This window comes from Stegostoma tigrinum, chromosome 3 (genome assembly GCF_030684315.1).
Source record: "Stegostoma tigrinum isolate sSteTig4 chromosome 3, sSteTig4.hap1, whole genome shotgun sequence".
NCBI lineage: Eukaryota > Metazoa > Chordata > Chondrichthyes > Orectolobiformes > Stegostomatidae > Stegostoma > Stegostoma tigrinum.
The window spans coordinates 9,348,177-9,375,860 of NC_081356.1; the positions used below are offsets into that span (position 1 = coordinate 9,348,177).

The 27,684-nt window shown below is 40.4% G+C and overlaps 1 protein-coding gene across 1 annotated transcript in view; it reads right to left on the bottom strand.

Annotated features, from left to right (window-relative positions):
- Positions 1-6,699: 6,699 nt before the first annotated feature.
- The window catches only part of mtap (methylthioadenosine phosphorylase), a 167,240-nt gene continuing 146,255 nt past the window's right edge, over positions 6,700-27,684 (bottom strand). The window contains exons 7-8 of the mRNA XM_048528321.2: positions 10,812-10,934; positions 6,700-6,873 (exon numbers count right to left, since the gene is read on the bottom strand). Of these exons, the coding sequence (XP_048384278.1) occupies positions 6,835-6,873; positions 10,812-10,934 (162 nt within the window). The 3' untranslated portion in view covers positions 6,700-6,834. The remainder of the gene's footprint in view (positions 6,874-10,811; positions 10,935-27,684) is intronic.

Consider the following 27,684-nt stretch of genomic DNA (forward strand, 5'->3'; position numbering starts at 1 on the left):
TAAATAACAGTAATGATAACATGTAAATGCATAAATCACAAAAAGACAGAGTACACGCTCAACAGGTGATGGAAAGCAGCAATCAAACTTTGGTCGTTATTTCTGAGGGAATGGCTTGTAACAAAGGGGAGGTATTGCTAAAACTGTACAAGGCACTCATCAGACCAACTTGCAATACTGGTTTTGGAACTCTTATCTAAGAAAAGATATAGTGGCATTGGAGGCAGTCCAGTGAAGGTTTGCTAGCTGAACTCAGATATGAAGGGACGATCTCACGAGGAGATATTGAGTAAGTTGAGCCTGTACACATGATGTTTAGGAGAATGAGAGGTGACCTACTGAAACATGCGAGATTCTTTGAGGACGTGACAGTGTGGGTGCCAAGGGATTGTTCTCAGTTGTTCAACAGTTTAGGAGTAGACAGCTTAGCAACATAATAAGGAGCCACCCAATAAAGACAGAGATGAGGTGTTATTTTGTCTCTGAGGGGAGTGAACCTGTGGAGTTCTTTACCACAGAGGGCTGCATAAGTTTGGTCGTTAGGTACATTCAGTAAGGGAATCCAGGATGGGTGGTGGTGGCGGTGGTGGGGGGCGGTGGGGGGGGTGGAGGAAATGACAGCAAAGTGGGGTTGAAGATTATCAGACTAACCATGATCTCATTGAGCAGATTCAATGGGCTGAGTGGCTGAGCTCCTATATCTTTTTCTCCTCCTCTGATTTTCAGCTGTTCTGTATTCTCAGTTCTCTCTGACAGATGTCATTAATTGCAGGGAATTTGTGATCTGCACCCCAGAATTATATCGCACATTACAAGTTATTTAGAGAGCTTTCTTTTTCAAAAGTTCTGATCCCTTGTTATTGACGTATACCAGGAATTGATGCACTGAGGCTGAAACTTACAAGTGCTTCAATCTTGGAAATTAATAATTTGCATAGGACATGATGTCCAAGTATTCAAAAAAAGTGTTAGTTCAGAGCCATGGTGCTGAATATTTTGGACAGAGTAGTAATCATTGATGGTGTACGGAATTAGTGGGTGAAAGGAAAACAGAGTGTTTCTGCACAGTGTACGTTAGTGTTTGAATTAAAAAGTTAGAGAGAAGAAGAGATTCGTGAAACATAGGCATAAAAAAAATGTTAGAAATTCTCAGCAAGTCAGTCTGAACCTGGAAGGCCATTATCCCAGCCCCAAGTCTTCGTGCCAATGTAGATTCCAACATTTTTTGTTTATATTTCAGATTTCCAGCATCTTCTGTTTTGTTTTCTTGCTTTTCATTTGTAAAGCACAGACTGTGTGAGTGTGGATTGAAATATAATCTCAATTTTTTTTTTGTATTCATTCATGGGATGAGGGTGCTGCTGACCAGGCAGAATATATAGCCCATCCCCGAGGGCAGTTAAGAATCAACCACATTGCTGTGGGTCTGGAGTCACATGTAGGCCAGACCAGGTAAGGATGGCAGTTTCCTTCCTTAAAGGATATTAGTGAACCAGATGGGCTTTCCTGACAATCAGCAATGGATTCACAGTCATCATTAGACTCTTAATTCTGTATATTTTTATTGAATTCAAATTTGCCATGGTGGAATTCAAACCCAGGTCCCCAGAATGTTATCCAGGTCTCTGGATTAACAACCCAGCACTTATATCACTTGACCATTGCCTCCCTAGGATGTCAGGGATAACTGCAGATATAAATTTCAGACATATTAACCGTGGCATGAAATGGTAAAACAGCAGCTTTTATCAACATTTTGGCATTTAGATTACATCATAACTGCAAGGAATTTGTGATCTGCACCCCACGATTGACACGTTATTTACTGAATGTATTTTTTTAAAAGTTCTGATCTTTTCTTACTGATGGATAACAGGAACACATCCAGAAGGGCAGATGACACAGTATGAAAGAATTTACACAGCATGAAAGGATGCTGTTCTGCCCAGCAAATTTGTAAGAGCCTTCTGAAAAAGGAACTCAGCTGATTGCTCTCTCTTGAAACACACAGCCTGGACTATTGCTCATACACACATGGTAGCATTTTTATAATCTAACAAATAACAGCTATATAATATTAGTGATAGGTTTATAAAACATGCATTATTAGATAATAAACAAAGAAGTAAGTTGCTGTAAACATGAAGGTCAGTAGCTTGAGAGATCAGCTAAATTGGCATTTTGGACATCAATTCTCATAAAAGTTTGTGTACGTGAGATAGAGTCATCTGGTTGTACAGCACAGAAAGTGACCCTTTCATCCAACTTATCCATGCCAACCAGATATCCTAAATTAATCTAGTTCCATTTGCCAGCATTTGGCCCATATCCTTCGAAACCCTCATATTCATGTACCCATCCAGATGCCTTTTAAATGTAGTAATCTTACCAGCCTCCCCACTTCCTCTGGCACTTATTCAATACACATGCATCACCCTCTGTGTGAAAAAGTTGCCCCTTAGGTCCCTTTTAAAATTTCCCCCCTCTCACCTTAAACCTATGCCTTCTAGTTTTAGCCTGCCCTACGCTGAGAAAATGTCCTTGGCTATTCACCCTGTCCACGTCCCTCATGATTTTATAAAACTGTATAGCCCCAGCCTGTTCAGCCTCTCCCCAGTTATATTCACACCTTATTCCTCCATAACCCTGTTTATTGATTTCTGTAGCACCCGTCACCTATTCTGCCACCACACCACTTCTCACTTCACCCATCATTTTTGACTTCATACTGTATAATCCTTCAATATCATTGTTATGCTTGAAATTAAATCACTATCAGCATTCCAAAAAATCTGTTCTCTTTCCCTTCCCTGAATGCTGTTTAAATACTACTCATGATAGCTGTGATCTTAACTCATAGTCGAATGGAGAATGAACACCGATGACATGGAGAAAATGCTTTTGAACTGTAGGTTAATTATTTCCTCCAATTTCTACTATATGTAGCGTTTCTGTTATTTATTTGCCTTTTCTAAGCTTTACCCACTTTCAGAAGATATAAAATTAACTCATGACAAGTTTCTGGAAAATATTCTCAAAACTAAAAAAGCTGAAAACGAGAACTCTATTTATGAACAATGCAGTCCTTGTTAGAGTAGGTGTATGCAACTCATTCATGAAAAGGTATTTTATAATTGAATCCATGTTAGTGCATGCTCAGCAAAGCAGCTCCTCTTTACCAGAATTTGACTCATTACTGAACTGTGGTCTGATAAGAATGTTGTGCAGTTTGACCACAAATTACATTCTACTGTTTTGATTCTGTTGTTCAACGTTCTGACAAACACAAAATACTATGGATATTGGAAATTTGAAATAGAAAATGCTGAAGTATACAGCAAGTGAGACTGCAGTGAGGTTTTGAGGAAGCTTCTGAGGGACCCAAAACGTTTACACTAATTTCCCTCCACAGATGCTACAAGACCTGCTGAGCTTTTTCATCAATTTGAGTTTAAGTCAGGCAACATCTCTGAAACAGAGCTGGAAAAAAACAAGAGATGCAGCGGAAAGTGCAGTGGCAAGGAAAACATTTGTGATAGGGTGGGAAACAAGATACAAGAAGATTGTTGGCATAGAGAAGAGTTGGCACATTGGAGAAGAGAATACATTGTTGTGGACCAGACCAATCCCCATCAAAATATTTTAAGTGGATACTCTAGACCCTAACTTTTTCTTACTTCAATGGTAAGTTTAATGCATTGTATTCCAGATACAATTCAATTTGTAAAACTGTTTGACTTTAAGCACAACACACTTGATTTTTACACTACAGTTAAAATACAGACAAAATAGAAATAAAAGAATTGGCTTAAAAGTAGCACTATCAAACTGCATACCAAACTATGTATTAACTACTATTCACTAAGTGTTCCGACACATTAACAATCCATAAACACACCCTTGGCAAAGGCAAAGTCAGTAAAATAGATTTTCTCACATGTAATTCTAGCAGCAAGAACAGAACCCCGACTTTTAACTGTAACAGAGAGAGAAATAAGAGCCCTACATCCAGCTTCAAGATCCTAGCAACTGCTGAAAGCTAAAATTAAAAATCGTGATTCTGTGGGAGCTTGACCCCACCTATTCAGGCTGCTTCTATTGTTCCAACTTTAAAACTGACAAGGCCTCACAAGTTATTTACTTTATTGGTTATAAGCAGACTGCTGTTTACCTCTGTCTCAACCTTTCCTCAAAAAAAAATCAGGACAAAACACACCTCTTAAAGCCTTAGCATCATCATATTAAAAAAAAGAGCACATTGTTAAGAAAGTGTTTAAAAGAGTGCAAAAGTTGGGTTGCAGTTCCCCAATATGATGATTTAGTTTAGGATTATGTTCAGTGTGGAATTTTATGGACTGAAGGGGCTATTTCTGTGCTGTATGACTCTACAACTCTATGATGGAGGCCTTAATAGATGGGAGGCATCATAGGGGCTGGGTGCATCATCAACCTAGACATTGTCATTTTGGTTTGGTTTCTGTTCTATAACGTTCCATTAACTGTTTGTTGCTTGCTTTACAGTGTCCCACAGGGGACTGGTTAACAAATTAAAATTTGTTACTTTAACAGCTGCAAAAGTTGCGAATTTCATGCAAATGGGATTTCCTGTGAGGTAGTAGTTGGGTTACTTTAGTTGACCTGGAATATAATCAAAGTCCTTTTAAATTTAATGCTTTGAATCTAAGTATAGAGCTTGAAAAACTGTGAAAAAAGTAACTCTGTAGGTCAGTACTTTAGGGTAACTGCCTCTAAGTGGCAACTAACTGTCAAGTAGTGAAACTGTAAGTAGAAGAAGCATTAGAGGACAATTAATTGTTAGTGGAGAAAGCTGAGTCGATAATTGTCACTTGCGTGTGGTTTAAAAAAGACTGTACAAAAGTACCTGTAGGTCAGAGTGAAGATTGTATCTTCAACAAAGAATTGATGTTGGGAATTTGGTGGAAGATGGTGCCTGGGTTGCAGGAAATGCTGCTTTTTGCTTCAAATCCCCATGATTCATGAGAGTTTGAAGCAATAATTATTTAACAACTTAAATCTAATACTTTAGTGATTAGATTTAAGTCAATGTATTCTGAGATGGACTCCACAGTTTGCGGAGTTTGCAGAATCAGGTGAGTTTTTTAAAAAAAGTTCATGGGATGTGGGCAGATTGTTCAGCATTTTATTTCCCATCTCTAATTGCCTGGAAGGTAGTTAAGAATCAAACACATTGCTGTTGGACCAGAGTCACATTTATATAGTGTTTCTTCTATAGCTACCTGATGTCTCAAAGCAGTTTATAGTCAATTAAACATGTTTGAAATGTGACCATTGTTGCATGTTGGAAACACAGTAGCCAATTTGTGCATATCAAACTTCCAAGACTAACAAAATGATAATTTATGGATAATACATTTTTGTTACAATGATTGAAAGATAAATGTTGGGTCAAGACATCAGACATAACTCCACTTTACTTCTTAGAAATAGGACCACTCATTCTGGATGTGAGTTTGCTCACTGAGCTGCAAGGTTAGTTTTCAGACGTTTCGTCACCATTCTAGGTAACATCATCAGTGAGCCTCCGACGAAGCGCTGGTGTTATGTCCCGCTTTCTATTTATCTGGTTAGGTTTCCTTGGGTTGGTGATGTCATTTCCTGTGTTGGTGACATCATCAGTGATGATGTTACCTAGAATGGTGACGAAACGTCTGAAAACTAACCTTCCAGCTCAGCGAGCAAACTCACATCCAGAACCTCAACCTGAGCTACAAATCTTCTCAAAACTTGCTAACCACTCATTCTTTTCTGTCCAGCAGGGACTGTAGATGGGGTCAGAGATAATGGGAACTGCAGATGCTGGAGAATTCCAAGATCATAAAATGTGAGGCTGGATGAACACAGCAGGCCAAGCAGCATCTCAGGAGCACAAAAGCTGACGTTTCGGGCCCAATTTGGAGTACTTGTGTTTGGTGATGGAATCACACTGTTGATGTGAAAAATAGCATGGGATAGTGTGCTTAATACAGATAAGAAGTGATCACTAGGGGAAGGCAAATGTAGTTCTGGGGTTGCAGAAGGGATGACAGCAGAAGCATGGTGAATGGAATGCACAAGGGTCAGAGCCTGGCACGTATTCTGCAATGTGGTTCCATACTGGAGGCACCAATCATATCTTCAGCTCATAACTCTTGCCACCCAAGAACCTCCAAAGGGATGAGGTTTGTCCAATGATCTGTACAGTTAAGGCACCAGAAACTGCCTCTCTATGAACGAGTCATAACAGCTATAAACTTTCAGAAACTTAACGTCATGCTTGTTAAACTTCTTCCAAATTTGCTGACATTCTGTCCCATTCATTTGTCCAAGATTACGGTGCCAAAAATCCATCTCTTATTAATGGCCAATCTATTTTCAGGCACAAGTAAGCTTTCACGTGGATAATACTTGTTGGCAGTGACCCGGTGATGTGTTTAAAAGTTGTCAATGACTTTCATCTGACGTCGGATATGAAAGGTGCAGGTTGAGGTAACTTGTCGGGAAAAGAATTTGTTGAAACCAGTGATCTGAGTTATCGGACCCTGTGGTGGATGACTTGCAGAGATGATAGGACCTTTTCCCAACTTCCGCAGAAAACAATGAAAAGAAACATGAAATAAACTGGACATGAGAGAAGCAGACAAAACAGATGTAAGTAGGTCTAAAATGTGAGGCCAACAATTCAGGAAGTTGTTTGAATTTTTATTAATGTTGCACACACAGTGACAGTAGCACACTGGAAACAGACAACAAATGATATCAGTTGTAATGTGAATTGTCTTCAGGAGTTGAAGCATCTTCCAATCTCTTTAAATTTTAATGCGTTGGCAGCATAACTGAACCTTCCTGACTGATCTGAAAATCAAAGATAAGCATCATTAAAACACGCTTTTTTGGTTTGGCTTAGATTACCCCTTGCTGGAGCAATCACAAACATAATTGAAATTTTAGCTGAGGCAGGATATGACGAAATCAGATTGAGAGCAGCAATTCAGTCTGTGTAATCTTGATGAAAGGTGAATGTGTAATATATGACTAACCTGATGTTGACAATTTTCCATCCTTACCATCCCAAACATACTTTGTATCCTGGGGAAGGATAGTCATGTTAGTACCACAGCTAACTACTACTCTGGGTTAAAGTCTGCGGAATATTATATCATTGTTTCTAGCCTTCTTATTTGAGCACTGAAGGCAGGTGGGGTAATTTTAACAAAGGAAGCTGAAGTTAGTACTTTCCAATGTCAGTTAGTTATCATGGAAGTAGCTGAAATTTATAAATCCATATTTCAAACCTCTCAGCTGTGCAGGCAGCACAGGACAGCTTGTAAAAACCAGTGAGGTTCTTTCTAATGGATGCATGTCAGCTCCCCATGATATATAATCAGAATACAATAGCAGGGTGTTTTCATGAGGAGGCTTGGTGGGAAAGAAAAACAGATTTACCACCAAAAGCAAGCCAAAGACAGAGTGGATCTGGGCAGGAAGAGGCTCAAAAAATTTAGCATTTAACATATATTTAAATATTTGCTTTGAAACATAAATACAGAGTAAACAATTGAAAATAAAATAACCAAGTTTCTTTTCATAAAGCAAGTAGTTAGGATATGGAACACACTGCATGGGAATGTGGTCAGGCAGGTTCATTTGAAACATTCAAGCACTGGATGATTATTTGGATAGAAATGGTGTACACTGAAATGGAGAAAAAAAAAATGGAAGATTGGCATTAGGAGATAGAACCAGTGCAGGTATGATAGGCAGAATGGCCTCTCTTTGAGCCATACCGACTCTACAATGGTGTGTCAGTGGAAAGTGAAGCAAGAAACAAGTCACTGCTGTGGTCTGTGCAAACATGGCTAGCATTGAAAAGCTACTGTTTCTTGGGAAAGTCCAAATCATGTTGCTCTGCAAATGTTCAGTCAATAGCCACACAAAAAAATGAGGGTAACAAAGCTGCCTGGATGATCTCTAGCATTTTTGAGGCATAGACCAAGCAAGTGGGCAAAATGTATCCCCAGAAGAAAGGGACAATTCCTCATTCAAGATAACTGTCCCACCCATCCTAACATTGCTGGTCTTTAACATCAAGCTAACAGATTTTCATCCCAACACCACAGCAAAGTTCTAATTAGGGAAAATTAGGAATAATAAATGCCAACTACTGACAGCAGCTGATCTCTCATGTTATCAAGACTATTGATTCGAAGTATGAGTACAAGCCAGATGTTCAAGACCCCATGCGTATGAAGCAGCCAGTGTGAGTGCTGGCGATGGGAAATCACAATCAGTAATTGCTTCCCACCATGGCAGTTTCAAATGGCTCGTGAGTGTGCAAGTTGAGAATGTGGTGGTGAGGCTTTGGCTTTTTTTCCAAAACAGAACAGAAGCCAGGGTTGTCTTTGCTTTCAAGATGATCCTGGAATTGTGGCAATTGAGAACAGTACGAAAGACTAAGTTTGGCAACAAATGGTTAAAATGGTCCATAATATTTGTTCAAGTCCTCAACCATTGACCTTCAGGGACTGATGCTGCGTGAATGGGCAAAGTGACGGAGATTAATGTGTTTAATTGGGACAAGGGTTTACAAGGTAGAGATAAGGATATGTTTGCAGCTGCAGCTTCATTGTGAACAGAAAGTCAAGGGTGTGATTTTGAGTGCATTTGTCAGCAAATTGGGAGGGAAAATTTTCCGAGGACGGATGTAGATGGAGGCTTTATCTGTAATTGATGCACATAAAGATGCTATCTGATCTCCCAAATAAATAAAAGAAATCATTTAAAATATAAATTGGGTACTGAGGTATTCTGTCATCTGCCTTTTTACCTCTGAGGAATAGGTTCAAATCCAGTCTTTGTTTCTGAATGAATGAGGCCTGTGCAAAATATGATTTGGCAGACCCAATGGATTTCAGTGTGTGCGCTGACGGCATTGAATTTCCCAAATTTGAAAGTAAATTCATAATCTAATTTAAAAAAGTGATAGAAATGTTTTGTGTAGGAAATAGAAAAAGCAACACTTCTGCAAGACAAATTAGCCTAGGCCATTCACCATCAGCAGTTATGAAAGGTTTCACCCTCCAAAAGTGTCTATCCAATGAATAGGTTTGTACAAATAACTACTGGTGATCAATGATTAACTTTCTATGACCTTTGCCTGATGTGTGCTATTTCTGACTGGTAAATACTAAGTATCACACTTAGGGAGAAGAAACTTATTCACATAGTTCCACTTTTAAATTACCTGTCCAGCATGCATGCCTGCCTCATGCAGGTAGAGGCCATGTGGTGACTATCCCTTGGAACTGATGCAAGTCTGCTTAGTTCTATTCGAAGTGATGTGGCGCTGTTGGACTGGGGTGGACAAGGTCAGAAGTCACATGACACCAGGTTACTGTCCAACAGGTTTACTTGAAATCACAAATTTTTGGAGTGCTGCTCCTTCGTCAGGTGAAGTCTCTTCACTTCACCTAATGAAGGAGCAGTGCTAGGAAAGCTTGTGATTTCAAATAAACCTGTTGGGCTGTAACCTGTTGTTGTGTGACTTCTGACCTAGTTTTATTAGAAGCAGTGGTACACTGGAGAAATACGCAAGTGAAGAAATATTGAAAACACAGGAGGAAAATTACATTTAAAATTTTATCTTTCACGGGCAACTTGCAGTCGGTAGCATTTCCATGTATCAATGCTGTGTTTATGCTTCTAGGTGAAGTAGTTGTTGGTTTGGAAGGCACTGTCTAAGGAGGAACTTCTGTAGTGTATCTTTAAGATGTTGCTCCTCAGCATCAGCCAGAGTGGGCTTTTTTTGGGGACATGGTGCAAATCAAGCATGCAGCTTTGTCCTGGACGTTAAATGGTTAATATCTGAGCTCATGTATAACACTTTACAGAACAAAAACAATTAGGTGTCGCCTTCATTCCTTTCCAATTGTAAGCTTCTGAATATCTCATTTTTCTTGAGCAAAACCAAACACATTGATTTTTAAAATTAATAAGGGTAAAAGTTTTGCAATTTGTTTGTAAAGTATGTTACACGGAGCTATGCAGTTGCAACACATTGAAGAGGACGGGCAAATTGATATTTTAGGCACTCGGTACTTTCCAACGTGTGGGCGAGCGTTTACTAATGGACTTTCCCTACATTGTATGTTTGTACACAGAAGGGCCACAGAGCGTTCTGTTAAAAGCATTTTGAACCTTTTTTTCCTATGGGACAAAAGGAAATATAAGACAGGAATTTAGGGCACTTGAGCAAGTTCTAAAATGAGTAAGTTATTTCATCGTTTTTGCATCAGGGAAAGTCCCCAATTTTGTACTGGTTGCCTGTCTTTTGGTGTATAAAACTTTGAATACTGAAACTTTACAAATGAAAACAAAGAATGCTAAAAGTTATGAAGTGGGAGGGATGTTCCAACTTTGGCTTTTTGCAAGGAAGCCTCATAAGTCAAATGTACTTACTGGACATTGTGATATGCAATTTTCTGAATATATTAAAAGAATTGTTGGAAAATAATTCTCCATATTTCTGAATTTTTGAAATAATTGGATTACGACATACAGTCACATCCACAATCTTCTGATTTAGAGCAACAATATTATTAACTTAGACAATTTGCCAATTACAGTGAAACAAATTTTCTGTATGGATTGTGTTTACTTATTCATACAAGACCGAGATTATGGTCACTCGCCTCAACAGCTGAGGATTTGATTCACATGCAGCTAGAATAACCAAAGATGAGATGCTTTGTGTATCTGCACTGACACCGCTAGGTTATATTTCCAGAACTTACTCTCAAACTCTTGATGCTCTCAGACCAATCCATGGATGCAATCTGTGGAATGGCAGTAAGAATAATACTCAAAGCTTTGTTTGCATTCTCCTTCATTATTTTGAGGACCTTTTCCACAGAGACCTACAGATTTAATGAAGTAAAAATGTATCAGTTTTTGCCAAAAGGAAATAATTTACCTACTCATTCATCTCCATGTCAGTTCCTTTGCATATTAGGGAAGAATACTTGAATTATACAGTTAAAAAGAAGGCTATTTGGCCCATAATGTTTGCACCTGCACCACACTTCCAAGCACCAGATTTCAAATCGCAACTCTCTGAGCAAGGAAGCTTTTCCTCATCTCACTCCCAACTCTCTTGCTGACAATCTTGAAATTGTGACCCCCAGTTACTAACATACCAACTAGTGGAAAATAAATCCTTCTTTACCCTGTCTAAATCGTTCATGATTTTCAACACCTCAATAAGGTCACCTTCTCTGCTCCAAGGAGAATAAGCCCAATTCCTCTAATCATTTCTTGTATCTAAAATCCCTCATTCCTGTTATCATTCTAGTAAAACTTCTTTGCATTCTCTGCAAGGCTTTAAGATCTTTCCTTAAGTAAGGTAACCAGAAGGGAACACAATATTCCAAATGTGGTCCGACCAATGACTTGTGGAGGTGTGGCATCACTTCCTTGCTTTATACGCAATGCCTCTACTTATAAACCCAATGATCTGGAAGCCTTCTTAACAACTGTTTCAATTCTATAGCCATCTTCAGAGAATTATGCACTTGAACCCTGATGTCCCTCTGCTCCTGCACTCCCCTCAATGTTGGATCATTCAACATTCTTTGTCTCTCCACTTTCCATTACCAAAATGCATTATGTCACATTTTTCTGCATTGAAATTCACCTGCCATGTATTGAGAGACAAAAGTGCAACCATTGTCTCAAAGTAGTTTAAGATTTCTACATAAAATTCACAAAGGAAATTGTTCCAAACCCATTCCCTTAACATTACTCCCTATAACCAAATGTGATCATTAACAATGCAAATAGTTTGAGTATTGTAGGTGAGTGAAATATACGAACTGTTAGTGAAATTTCTACCAATGATATCAATATCATAACACTTGACAACACATTTGTTTGGGTTCATAACATTTCAGGATTCACATATCCCAGATCCATGCTGATGCTTCAGGGAGTAGTACTTAGCTTTGATGATGCAACAATCAGCGATAGCTAATTTGAAATTTATAATTTCCAGCTGCGCTCCATCCCATGTCAATGTTGAAAATAGTTTAATTTTATTAAAATAGCTTATTGGTTTCTAACTTGGAAGGGTGGCAATTCAAACAGCACTTCCGAATTTGGACTTATAACCTAATCTTCCACTGACAGACATGTTTGACTTTCAAATGATATATTAAAATAAGGTAGCCTGTTGTGGTAATCCAGGTAGAATCTGATAAATCCAAACATATTATTTGAAGAGGGGTGTTCTCTCAGTCTCTGGCTTAAGTCCTCTCCAAACCATTTCCACTGAGCCACATTAAATGATCAGATTGATATAGCTATATGTGGGTCTTTGTTGTCTGAAAATTACTGCCAATGTTTGCTTATTTAAACAACAATGCTTCAGCACAGTCCAAAGATGTACAAGTTAGTGGATTGGCCATGCTAAATTGCCCATTGTGTCCAGGGATGAGTAGGCTAGATGGGATAGCCGTGGGAAATGCAAAGTTGCAGGGTTAGGGTAGCGGGGTGCGTTGCTCTTTGGACGGTTGGTGTGGGCTTGATGAGCCCAATGGCCTGCTTCTGCACTACAGTGGTTCTATGAAAAGATAATTAATTTATTATGAAGGATCAAAATGTAAGGTTGAACAGCATTTGTGACATAAAAAGAGGTCCTATCAGTTCATGGTGGTATTTGTACCCCACTTGAACCCTTTTATATTTTTTCCTAAACAAAACCTACCATCATAACCATCTATTCCCTTCTCCCTCAAATGCTCAACTAGCTTCTCTTTAAATGCAACAGTACTATTTGTTTCAATCAATGCATGATAGCAACTTCCATATACTTACTACCTTCTGCTTCTCCAGAATTCCCTGTTGGGTTTCTAGATAATTGCTTTATCAAGAATGCAATGTTCCAGTAATGCTCTTTCCCACTAGAGGAGACCCCTTCCCTGTTTTCACTGTCTCAAAACCGTATAATCTTAAAGTCCTCTTATTAGTTCACCCTTCACCTTCCATTTTTCGTAAGGTATCTAAAGGTGCTACATAAAGGTCCAGTTTTGTCAAACATTTAATACCTTTTTTCATAGAAAAAAGCAAAATAAATTTAGAATTTCAAAAAAAGTCTAATTCTGTCACATCATGTATGCTTTTGACAGATGGGCCTGGATTTGCACTCCAGTAAACGCAACATGGAAGGTAACTGCCATTGATTGCCATTTCTATATATTTGCTAACCAAACTGTTAGAGATGTTGTTACTATACACTCTGGAGCAGGTGGGTCTTGAACCCAGGTTTCACGAGTCATAAATAGGGACACTAACACTGCATCACAAAGAGCATGGTGATTGTCACTGTTACTGGGTGCCCCTCAGTTGCCTGCAAACAGGTTCACCATCCATTTAAGGACCAAAGCTGTTAAAGGCCTTCCAGATTGAAGGGAACAGCAGGCTGAAACAGAGGTAAGTTAAGGAGGGTGCTCTTTAACACAGAGGTGCAATTGATCCATTAAAATCCCCAAAATGGATTTTGCAGACAGGCCAACACTATTGGTGGAGCTTCACCACAGGGCAGCTACCGCACCCAACCAATCAGAGAATCCTGGCCTGCCCAGTCTGCTGCCAGGATGATGCCCACACATGCCAAAACTGGCCCCTGCCACTTGCAGGAACCGGATCAGAAAAGCCCAGTCACAAACTAAGCTACATTCATAGAGGAACTCTATTATTGCCAGGTCTTACTAACTTGCTGCCCTAGAAGCATAGAAAATAGTTGCAGGAATAGGTCCTTCAGCCTTTTGAGCCTGCACCACCATTCAATAGGATCTTGGTTGATCATGCAATTTCAGTATCCCACTCCTACTTTCTTTCCATACCCCTTGATCTCCTGAGCCATAAGGGCCATGTCCAGCTCCCTCTTGAATATATCCAGCGAACTGGCCCCAACAGCTTTCTGTGGTCCAGAAATGTCCTCTTACATTTGGTGTTAAAATTGGCACCTTTATCCTTAGGTCCTTCCATGCCCTGTTTCTAACCTACAAAGGCTCATCTCCCTGTTCACACCTAGTCTCCTCGCACTGAACAAGTGAATGTCATGTTTCATTTTCTCTCTGCTCACCATGTGGTGGCACAGACTTCAGTCACCACTCTCCCCTCCTCTTTCTTCCCCTTGGCAATGGGAAATAATGGAAGCACCACTTAAAAAATAGCCAGCCCAATCTTTGTTATACAATTACAGATGTATAAACAAACATTCAGTTTAAAAAAAAGGGATGGGAAGTTGGATGTTTCTATTATTAATTCTTAAAAAAGGCTTGATAGCATCTGTGCCCTTCGGGGTAGCACGGTAGCTCAGTGGTTAGCACTGCTGCCTCACAGCGCCGGGCACTCAGGTTTGATTCCACCCTTGGGCTATTGTTTGTGTGGCGTTTGCATATTCTCCCTGTCTGTGTGTGGGTTCCTTCTGGGAGCTGCACTTCCCTCCCGCAGTCCAAAGATCTGCAGGTTAGGTGGATTAGCCATGCTAAATATCCCATAGTGGGGATGTGTAGGCTAGGTGGATTAGCTGTGGGAAAAGCAAGGTTATAGTGTTTGGGTGGGATGCTGTTCAGAAGGTCGGTGTGGATGCGATGGGCCAATCAGTCTGCTTCTGCACTTGTGGGTATTCTATGATTCTTTCCCGTGTGAGATATAAAATACCACACTGCCAAAGCTATTATTACTCTTTACTCATGGGTACAGCTCTCAAAATTTAATAGAAACCAGTTTCTGTATGAGTGAGCCAATTTGATGAAATCCTGCAATGCTCCTAGGAGCTGAAAACAAGGTGGGGGTCACGGGCCCTTATTTAAGTAGGAGCAAACAGTAAGCTTTGCAACAATGGATGGAGATTCCTTGTTCAGTTGGCAGCAGATTACGGGTGCATCCCATTTCCTGACAGCAAACAGTGGGACCTTGTTTTTAATATGGGTCAATAGTTATATAGAACCTAAATACCACTGAAAGAAGACACAATGACACAGCTTTTCATATGCTTTTTAGCTTGCACATCTCATAGCCAGCTACTAGGTTATACATCCCAAAACCCCAGGAGACTGTATCAAACTGTATGTCCTATTGACCATTCACAGTGGGCAGAAATTGTGCTCAAAGAGCTTGTGTTTGCAACTTCAGAACAATCTGCTTATCCAGTTGGCTGGGGAATCAACATAATTGCACACAGTGAGCTCCACGCTGCACATTCTGGTCCCATCACTGGGACCCGAGACACGAAAATGATATTGTGCCCATTCTGAAGAGTATATGCAAAATAGTCAGCAGATGTTACTCAAATTCTCTCTCTCCCTGGTAGTCCCCCAAAACAAGGATAACATTTGCTCTTGGCAAGAATCAGCCCAAGGATTTTGTGTCACACGGGTGGCGGCTGCTATATTGTAGCCGGCGTGCAATTTTATTCAAATTACTGCAGAAATGACATATAGCTTAAACTTTTGCCTTAGGTGCCCACAACGGCTGCAAACAAAAATAAAAATTATAGATATTTTTAGTCAAGCCATTCAGATGTTTTGTAATACAGTTCCGGAGCAGATGGGACTTGAACCCAGGCCTTCTGGCTCAGATGTACGGACACTTCCACTGCACCACAAGAGCCCTCATAAATTTGTATCCATCCCTGGTAGAGAAAACGTATCATAGTTACAGGTCACGTCACTGAAACAAAACTGAATGCGTTTACGCACAAAACAGCTCTTCTACAGCAATCATCCTGACAGTTATTATATATGTCCTCTTCCCTTCAAAATTTAATTTGAACTTTCTTTCTGTTTGCATTTTAACTTTTCTGAAAATAAAGGTAAAGAAATCATCCAGCTATGGGAAGGATTGACATCTTTCGTTTTCCTATTTCAAATCTTCCTGAGAAGATAATGAAACAAAAATAATATAAAATTCAAAAGATAAGACTTGAAAAATAGAAGAAAGGATGTTAGAAATAAAAATTAAGTTTACTCAAGTAGTAAAAGTATGTGCATGGATTGCTGCCATTTTAAGACAAAAGATGACTCCTTTATCCAAGCACTACCAATAGGCAAGAAACGTGTGACGTATGGATTGAAAACTGGCAACTAAGCAAACACTCCAATTAAATGAATCCTTCTACTGTGCGGCATAGAGTGCAATCATTGTGTACAACGCAAAAGCTCAGTTCTAGTGCAAGTCAAAATCCTCCTTCTCCTGAGTGTAAGCTAGTTATGTATAAATAAAACCTGCACAATTGATAGTAACTGGAGAAATGTAGGGTATTTATTGTGTGTAATATATTGTGTGTTTGGGGTAAATTCATGGGTGACTTTAATCCAGATATAAAGTAGAAAATTAAGAGCGGCATCAGCAGCCTAGAGGAGTTCACGGAATGCTCTTTCAATAGTTTCTCAGAACAGCATGTTCAAGAACAAAATACAGAAATGTACTAGACTTGTTATTTTGTACTAAAATGCAATTATTAGATGATGTTAGGGTTAGTGACCACAATATGAGATAATAATGTGTAGAGGAGGAACACAGCAGGCCAAGCAGCATCAGAGGAGCAGGAAAGCTGACATTTCGGGCCTGGACTCTTCTTCAGAAAAAAAAAGTGCTGTGTTCATCCAGGTCTACACCTTGTTATCTCAGATTCTCCAGCATCGGCAGTTCCTACTATCAGTGACCACAATATAATTTACGTCCAGTCTAAATAAAAAAGGATTGGGTCATACAACAATATTTTGACCTTAAATCAGGACAACTACATGGGCCTGAAAGCTGAGTTAACTGAAGTGAACTTGGATACCTGCAGACAGATCAATAGAGACACTGAGGTAGACATTTAAGAGGGTACTTCAGAACCCTCAGAATAAGGATATTCCTATTACAATTAAAAATTCAAAAAGGAGTACTCACCATCTGTGTTTAAGTAAAGGGAAAGAATCAACTTAGGCAAGAAGTGAAGATGAGTGGAGGTCAGATGATTGGTCAGAATATAAAGAACAGCAGAAACTGACTACAAAGCTAATTCAGAGGAAGAAATTAGAACAGGAGAGGAAACCACATTGAGATTCTACATGTACTTAAACAGGAAACAATAAGTGAAGTGAGTGCAAATCCTCTAGAGAATGAGTACTGGCATTAATGCATTAACATCCTCCTGTCCCTGCTCACAGACCAACAAGATTTAACTAAACAGAATGGTGTGATCACCCTCTGGAGTAAACTGTCCAGGTAAGAGTCCCCATCCCTGAGGTGGTGCAATGTCTGTAGCTCAGGGTCCTGATCCACAATTTGGATCTGAAGTTGCTCCAGCTGCAAACACTACAGACGTGTTTGTTCTGGATGTCTCTGGTATCCAGCAGCTTCCACATACTGCAGCAGCAATATATTACCCATCAATACATTATTTGATTTAACTCATATTAATTACTGGGTTCTCTGTCCTTGGCACTTCACTGTACTCATATTTGCTTCAATAAAACCAAAAAGAAAATAATCACTAGTGCCGGTCTAATCATAGAATCCCTACAATGCAGAAGCAGACTATCCAGCCCATCAAATCCACACTGATCCTTCAACAGCATCCTACCCAGAACCAGCACCCCACCCTGCATTTACCAAGGCTAATCCACCAAGCCTGCACATCTTTGGACTGTGAAAGGAAGTCGGGGCACCCAGCAGAATCCCACTCGGACACAGGGAGAATGTGAAAACTCCATACAAAGTCTGTGCATTTTGTACAGTAAACTTTAGTTAAAGTACCTCTTTCCTGCCAGCACCCTTCCCCTCCCATTCTGAATTTCCACTTCAGTTCAAATTTCCAATCGGGGTCAGAACTCACTTGGATCTTTGTCTGACTCATCTGAGATTCCACGCTGCTATGGGTCCACGCTGTCAATGGTCCTTACAACCGTTCGGAGAGAAGACAAAGGTGCAGAGAGTTTACTTTCTTGTCAGAAACTACTGTGGGTGAAGTCATTGAATATTTTTAAGGCAGCGGAAGATTGATTCCCTTCCCTAACAGATTGTATTGGAATGTGGAACTCAAAACACAAACAAATTAGCCATCATCTTATTCAATGGTAGAGCAGGTTAGAGAGTTGAATGACATACCCCTGCTTCTATTCTGTATAGCAACAAATTTTTCAGTGAAGTGCTCAAGCAAACGCAGAAAACATCTATCAATTCATCCTACTGCTGCATCCCTTCTAGTAGATGACATGGAAAGGGTAATTCAGAATGCATTTAGATTTTTTCCCGTACTGAATTTTTGGAAGCTGGAATGAAACTCCAAAGAAAGTCCTAAGACAACAGAACAAGGAGACTTGCATCCATTGAGTGAACTGAATTAGCTTTATTGTTAAAAGTGCTTACAAGTATGGTGGAAAGTTTACAATTTGCCCACTTACGGTGTGCCATCTCATGTACAAGGTACCCTAGGTACAGATTCTACAGTACAAGTTCTCGGGAGGGGAAAAAAAGATATTTTAGTAGGCTGTGGAGGCCAAGTCTATTAAGACAGAGGTGGATAGATTCTTAATTAGTGAAGGGATCAAGGGGTACAGGGAGAAGATGGGAGAATGGGGTTGAGAAACATATCAGCTATGATCGATTTGTGGAACAGAATTGATGGGCTGAATGGTTTAATTTTGTTCCTATGTCTTATGGTCTTACAGTCATCAATGAAAACAGGTATGAAATAGTACAGGAGGGCTGTAGGTACTGTGGACCTTCAGGGGAACAAGGAGAGGAAAAGGAGGAAAATGAGAAGTTTGGAGAATTGAAAAGACACCACTTGCTAGAAATAAGATTTAACAATGCATCATTAATTTTACTGCCTGGTGTTACCATGTTGAATTGGGACAATGCCCATTATGGGCTATCACATGGTCTTGCTGTTCCAAGTTCAAAGATAATTATGTTGGATTGGATCATTAACTACCTTTTCATTTAACAACATCCCGAAACAAGCTCAATTGAACAAACCACTCTAGATCCTATCCCACTTACATTGCAGAAATTCCTGGGAAAAATATTTTAACAAGGATACACATGTCAAGCATTTCCTTTTTCCTTTAATTTAAAAGAGGCTAGTATCTTGGTTTAGCAAACTATGTTTATAGAAGAGAATCTCAACACAGCTGCCTGGTTCTTCTACTGTCAGGTCCGACTGCCTATTTCATTGTGTCCCAAGTTCAATATGGGTGGAGTTTTCCTATTGCCTTCTAGGCCATGTAATGGGTGTTCCATAGCAAATGCAATGGTATTTAGAGGTCAGAACCTAAATCACAGCTGAGAATACCAATAACCATTCTAAAACAGTGGATGGAGGGTTCTGATGAGGCTCTACATTGAAACAGAAAAACTGAGACCAATTCTGGTGATTTGGATAAAGTTAAGCAGCATCCTATCTATTAGTGGGTAAAGTAAAATGAGGCCAAATCGGGTAAATAGTAAAAATTTAAAATCGAATGAGCTGTATCTAAATGCATTAAGTGCTGGTAGCTAGATAGAAAATTAAACAGCATTAATGGATATCGGCTCATCACCATCACAGAGGCATGGTTGTATGTAAACCAAATACTAAAGAATCCTTGACATTTCAAAAGAACCAGACAAATGGAGGGCAGGGGAAGGGAATTGGGAAATAGCCCTGATACGCAGCAAGAAAAAATTGTAACTCAAAATGTAGTCAGTATTGGAGGAGATAAGAAATAGCAGGAACTAAGAGGCTTGTGAGTCATTTATAAGTTTTAATTACAGTCGGAAATGATATTAATAAAAAAACAGGGACTTGTAATAAGGGTAATGTAATAATTGTGGATGATCTTAATCTTTATCTAGACTGTACAACCAAATTCTGAAAAATAGTTTTGGGGCAATTTTGCAGAATGTGTTTGAGACAGATCGCTGTAAAACCACAGAGATAATGGGAACTGCAGATGCTGGAGAATTCCAAGATAATAAAATGTGAGGCTGGATGAACACAGCAGGCCAAGCAGCATCTCAGGAGCACAAAAGCTGACGTTTCGGGCCTAGACCCTTCATCAGAGAGGGGGATGGGGAGAGGGAACTGGAATAAATAGGGAGAGAGGGGGAGGCGGACCGAAGATGGAGAGTAAAGAAGATAGGTGGAGAGAAGGCTTGGGGACCGCTTTGCAGAACACCTCCGCTCAATTCGCAACAAACAACTGCACCTCCCAGTCGCAAACCATTTCCACTCCCCCTCCCATTCTCTAGATGGCATGTCCATCATGGGCCTCCTGCACTGCCACAATGATGCCACCCGAAGGTTGCAGGAACAGCAACTCGTATTCCGCCTGGGAACCCTGCAGCCATATGGTATCAATGTGGACTTCACCAGTTTCAAAATCTCCCCTTCCCCTACTGCATCCCTAAACCAGCCCAGTTCGTCTCCTCCCCCCACTGCACCACACAACCAGCCCAGCTCTTCCCCCCCACCCACTGCATCCCAAAACCAGTCCAACCTGTCTCTGCCTCCCTAACCAGTTCTTCCTCTCACCCATCCCTTCCTCCCACCCCAAGCCGCACCCCCATCTACCTGTTAACCTCATCCCACCTCCTTGACCTGTCCGTCTTCCCTGGACTGACCTATCCCCTCCCTACCTCCCCACCTATACTCTCCTCTCCACCTATCTTCTTTACTCTCCATCTTCGGTCCACCTCCCCCTCTCTCCCTATTTATTCCAGTTTCCCTCTCCCCATCCCCCTCTCTGATGAAGGGTCTAGGCCCGAAACGTCAGCTTTTGTGCTCCTGCGATGCTGCTTGGCCTGCTGTGTTCATCCAGCCTCACATTTTATTATCGCTGTAAAACTAACTTGTGCAACCAATCAGTAAACATCTATTTCAGATCATGTGTTGTGCAAAAGATTATCTGTTCAGAATTATCTGCTGAAAATGATCACAACATGAGAGAACGTTACATTGAATTTGAAAGTGGTATGCTGAGGCAAGAAAATAGATCATTAAATTTAAATAAAGACAATTACATTGATATAACGGGTGAACCGGGAAAGGTAGATTGAGAAATTAGACTAAAAAGCATGATAATATTATGGTGAACATTTAATAAACTGTTTCATCATTCTCAATGAATACACACTCCATCGCAAAACAAGAACTCCACAGAAAAGGTGATTCACTTAAGTCTGATTAAAGAGTTTTAGGAAAACATAATAGCTAAAGGAAAGGTTTGCAATACTGCAAAAATGTGCAGTAAATTTAAGGATTGGGACTTGCAAAAGATAGCCAAAAACTTGTTAAAGGAAATATAAGAAGAAATATTAAAGTAGATTGTAAGACCTTCCATAAGTATTTTTTTAAAAAGTAGGCAAAAGAAACAAAGATTCCTAATGACTGAGAAAGCATACCCTATTGTGGAGAATAAAGTAATGGCAAAGGCATGGAACAAATACCTCGCATATGTCTTCAAAGCAGAAGGTGCAATATATCAAACCAGGCAATGGGGCAATTAGAGTGAGGAAATTGCAGTTAATATTAGGCAAAAAAGACTGAACACATTCGAGGGACTAAAAGTCTACAACACTCTAGGCTTGGGTTTCTCAAAGAGGTGGCTTCAAAGTGGTGGGTTCACAGTTTGTGATCTTTCAGAATTACACCGATTCGAGATCTGATCAGATGGATTTGTTTGTAGTAATATAACCTTGCTATTCAGGAAAGAAGACAGAAAATCTGCCTTTATTTTTGAAGGCTATAACTCATAAAACAGAAGAAAGGGAGCCAATGGATATCGTCTGTTTAATATTTGGATTTTCCAAAGGTATTTGATAAGGTTCTACGCAAAAGAACTGTTACACAAGACAAGTGGTACACGCGATTGAGGACATTTGGAGAGTGGGCCTGATATTTGGAAGAATAAGGTGTGAACTCATTAAAACACAGGAGCTTGACAAAGCAGGTATTGGAATGTTGTTTCCCCAATGGACAATTAGAAAGGAGGTGGCACAGTCCCAAGATAAGAATTGATCATTTTGCGTTGAGTTAAGGAGTCATTTCTTCATGTAAAAGAATGTGAATCTTTGGAAATCTCAATCCTGGAAAAGTGCAGATATTCAGCTATTGAACATATTCAAGGCTGAGAAAGAATAGTTTTGATCTGAAAAAGAAACAAGGACTGACCTATCCCCTCCGGACCTCCCCACCTATACTCTCCTCTCTACCTATCTTCTTTTCTCTCCATCTTCGGTCAGCCTCCCCCTCTCTCCCTATTTATTCCAGAACCCTCACCCCATCCCCCTCTCTGATGAAGGGTCTAGGCCCGAAACATCAGCTTTTGTGCTCCTGAGATGCTGCTTGGCTGCTGTGTTCATCCAGCTCCACACTTTGTTATCAAGAGACAGAAAGATAGTGTCTGAAAGACAGCTTGTGATTGACGATCATCCATTATCTGGTTGAATAGTGAATTAGGCCCAAGGTGCCTACCTGCTCTTATTTCTTATATTCTTGGGAGAATCAACTAGTGAAATGATGTAATTGTTTTACATAAATCCAATATGCAAAACCATTGACAAAAAAATTGTCAAAAGTGTTTATATTAGACTGGTAGTAAATTGGTTCCTGATTTTTGATTGCACCCAATTTTTGTTCCAGTGGTGTCCATAGAACGACAATTGAAAATATTTTTTGAAGACTCATTGTGTAGTGTCCATTGTCATTTTTACTGGATTGCAATGAAAAAGCTTCGTAATATTTTCCAAGTAAATGGGGTAAAAAATGATTGAAAGATCAGCCAGTGATTAACTATGAGCCAAACCCACTGTGTGCTGCTGCCAAGGGCCAGTTTCATCAGCTTACTTTGCAAGAGTTATCTGAACGTTTCATGATCAATTGAGTGTTATCTACATCCAAACATCTCAACCAGTTGTAGAGGCTGAAAGTTGAGTGAATTCCTTTATGGTAGTCTAATGCAGTTGCCTTTCCCAGGTAATCCTTTATAGAGTTAGGCTTAGGAAGCAGACTTAGGAACATCTCCCTTATGAAGCTTGTAATGTACTAGAGTTATGATATGATGCTCTGACTTTCAGAAAGTAAAATGCCACCTGGTTTGAAAGGCAACTGAGAGTGCATTAATGGGGTAAATATGGAAACAGCCTCAGGTTTGATCATTTTAACAGTCCTGTTCCATCAGGTAGTAACACACCTCCAGGGCAGGTGGGACTGGAATCCAGATCTTCTGGCCCAGATGGTATGGACACTACCATTTCACCACTCTTTACCTCAGGTTAAAGGCTGAATCCCACCAATAATGTTCCAATGAATTAGGATGGATGTAAATTCAGACAATGATACAACAAGGAAGGAAGTTGTTCAGACCATCATATCCAAGTTGTCTTTGTGAAGGGCCTTTAGAATTACTTAGACTCCTTGGTTCTTTCTTAATGTTTCTTCAACATTTTCTTTAAAAAGAATGTATAGAAGTCCCTTTTGACTCTTAGTATTGATTCTGCTTCCACCAGCTAATCATTGCAAATGGAAATCATTCATTAAATTGCAAAATCACTTTCCTCACGTTCCGAGAATCTTTTGTCAATCACTTTACATAAGTGTCCCTCAGTTATCAACCCATCAGTCGATTGAGGCAGTTTCTTTTTATTTGCTCTGTTTGAACATACCATGATATTAATCAGTTCTATCAAATTTCTTCTTAGATTTCTCTGCTTCATAAACTGTTTTTCCAGTTGATCCACATAATTGTTATTTCTGAGCCTTGGAAATGTTCTGGTAAATTCCATCCATGCATTTTCCAAAGCTTCCCTACCTAAAATTTTATTTGTAGAATTGGATACAATACTTCTACTCAGGTTGAAATAGTGCATTAGTGTACAGTTGGTATAATTTCCCAGCTTTAGTTCTTTACAGTTCTGTTTGAGGCTCAGAATTGCATATGCTTTAACAACTGTTTTATTATCCTGTCCTGCCACATTCAAAGATTTAGATACTGAAACATCCAGGTCTTTCTCTCTTTTCTTGGAAATACTTTCAATACAGTTTAGCATGCATTGCTTCGTCTCATTCTTTTTTGTAAATGTATACCTCACACTAAGGGGTACCTCACAATGGTCAAGTGTTATTATCGTTAGACTATTAATCCAGAAACTCAGTTAATGTTGTAAGGGCCAAACAAATTCCATGATGGTAGAATGTGAGATTTGAATTCAGTGAAAAATGTCTGGAATTAAGAATCTACTGATCACCATTGTCAATTGTTGGAAAAAACCCATCTGATTCACGAATGTCCTTCATGGAAGGAAATCTGTCATCCTTACCTGGTCTGGTTTACATGGGATTTCAGACCCACAGCAATATGGTTGTCTCTGAAGTGGCCTAGCAAGCCACTCAGTTGTATCAATCACTATAAAGTCTCAAAGAAATCAAACTGGACCACCTGGCATTGACCTAGGCACCGGAAAAGACAATGGCAAAAACACCCCTGCTGACATTGCAAAGTCCTCCTTGCTTATTGCTGGGTGAATGCCAAAATTGGGAGAGCTGTTTCAAAAAATAATCAAGCAACAACCTGATACAGTCATGATCACAGAATCATACCTCACAATGTTCCAGACACCACCATCACCATCCTTGGATAATACCTGTCCCACTGGCAGGACAGACCCAGCAGAGGTGGTGGCACTGTGGTGTACAGTTGAGAAGGAGTTGCCATGGGAGTCCTCAACATTGACTCCAGACCCCATGAAGTCTCATGGCATCAGGTTAAAAACAGGCAAGGAAACCTCCTGCTGATTATCACATACCGTCCTCCCTTAGCAGATGAATCAGTACTCCCTTGTGTGAAACAACATTTGGAGGAAGCACTGAGGCTGGCAAATGCACAAAGTGTACATTGTGTGGGGGATTTGAGTGCCCACCACCAACAGTGGCTTGGCAGAAGCACTAATTGAGCTGGTCGCGCCCACCACAAAAGAATACACTCCATCATGTTGTGCAGCACTATCACTGTTAAACAACTCACCGGAGGAGGAGGATCCACAAACATCCCCATCCTCGATGATGAGGAAGCTCAACACATCAGTGCAAAAGATACACTCAAGCATTCGCAGTAGAAAGTGGATGACCCCAACTTGACTTCCGCCAGTCATCACCCTTACTGCAGATGCCTGTCTTCAGCCAAGTCACACCACAGGATATCAAGAAATGGTTAGAGGCACTGGATACTACAAAGGCTATGGGCCCTGACAACATTCCAGCAGTACCATTGAAGACCTGTGCTCCAGAACTTGCCACACCCCTAGCCAAGCTGCTTCAGCACAATTACAACACTGGAATCTACCTGACAATGTGGAAAATTGTGTACAGGCATGTCCAGTACACAAAAAGCAGCACAATCCAACGAGGCCAATTATTGTCCATCTGTCTACTATCGATCATCAGTGAATTGATGGTAGGTGTCATCAAAGGTGCTATCCAGCAGCATTGGCTCAGCAAAACGTCCTCACTCTTGCCAAATATGGGTTCTACCAGGGCCACTCAACTGTTGACCTCATTACAGCCTTGAACCAAACATAGACAAAAGAGCTAAATTCCAGAAGTGAGGTGACAGTGACAGCCCTTGACATCAAGACTGCTTTCAACTGAGTGCGGTATCAAGAACCCTTGAAAAACTGGAATCAATAGGTATCGGGGGCAAAATCTCCAGTGGGTGAAGCAATACCTGGCACAGAGGAAGATGGTCGTGGTTATTGGAGGTCAGTCATCTCAGGGCATCTCTGCAGGAGTTCCTCAGGGTAGTGTCCTAGGTCCAAACATCTTCGGCTGCTTCATCAATGATCTTCCCTCCAGCACAAGGTCAGAAATTGGGGTGTTTGCCAATGATTGCACAATGTTTAGCACCATTCATAACTCCTCAGACAATGAAGCAATCCATGTTCAAATGCAATAAAATTTGGACAATATCCAGGCTTGGGCTGACAAGTGGCAAGTAACATTCATGCAACACAAATGCCAGGCAATGACCATCTCCCAGAATAGATAAACTAACACTGCCCCTTGATATTCAATGCTTCACCATCATTGAATGTCAACATCCTGGGAGCTACCACCGACCAGAAACTTAACTGGACAAGTCATATAAACACAGTGACTACAAAAGCAGTTCAGAGGCTAGGACAACTGAAATGAATAACTCATCTCATGACTCCTCAAAACAATGCACTTCTCCCCACAAGCCTGGATGGGTGTAGCCCCAAAAACACTGGGGAAGCTTGACACCATCTTGGACAAAGCTACCCGCTTGATTGGCACCACATCCACTCCGACTACCATTGGCACTCAGTAGCAGCAATGTGTGTTATCTGCACGACGCACTGAAGAAATTCACGAAAGATCCTCCAACAGCACCTGCCAAATCCATGAGAACTTCAATCTAGAAGGGCCAGGGCAGCAGATACACAGGAACACCACCCCCTTTTTATTCCCCTCCAAGACACTCACCATCTTGGATAACAAAGTGTGGAGCTGGATGAACACAGCAGGCCAAGCAGCATCTCAGGAGCACAAAAGCTGACGGTTCGGGCCAAGGGGTCTAGGCCTGAAACATCAGCTTTTGTGCTCCTGAGATGCTGCTTGACCTGCTGTGTTCACCCACTCCACACTGTGTTATCTCTCTCCTCTCACTCACCATCTCGATTTGGAATTATATCATCATTCCTTCACTGTCACTGGATCAAGATCCTGCAACACCCTCGCTAAGGGCACTGTGGGTCAACCCACAGCACATGAACAGCAGTGGTCCAAGATCGCTCACCACCACCTTCTCAAGAGCACGTAGGGACAGGCAAAAAATGTTGGCCAGCCAACAATGCCCACATCCCATGAATGAATTTAAAAAAGAAACACTATTATATAATGAATTTTTCATGCCATGATTCTGACCATTCCACCAACCTGTTAATGCTCTAATAATTTGCTCCTCACTATTGAACTATACTTCTAATTTTTGTCTCATTTGCAAATTTTTGAATTGTATTCTTTACCCATACTCCTGAAGGTCAAATGTCCCAAATAACTGAAAGTATTCATTAGGACGCCTGAGTTCCAGGTGCCAGAGCAAATCTTCTTCGCCCAGCTCAAGGAAGGTACTCAAATGAGAGAAGGACAAAGGAAATGTTTCAAAACTCCCTGAAAGTTTCCCTCAAAAAAATGCAACACAGAAATCACCACGTGGGAATCCCTCACTGAGAAGAAACTGACTTGGAGGAACCTCCTGTGTGAAGGGGCAGAATTATTTGAGAATATCCGACAGCAAGAGGAAATACAGAGAGAGAACCAGAGAAAGGAATGCTGGCAATCTCAAGGGTGAGGACCAATTGCTCCTCCCGATAACACATACTAAATGTGTAGTCAGACATACAGCTCGAGGATCAGGCTCATCAGTCACACAAGGGCCCACAGAACCCATGACCAATGACAAAGCATTTCCATGTTGACGATCAGACTTGTTAGCGAGTGATTGCTGATGTTGGTGAGTATGACTTTTAAAAAAAATGTTTATTCGAGATTCATTACTTGTTTTTTTTCCTCTTCATTCATTCACAGGATGAGGGTGTCGCTGACCAGGCAGC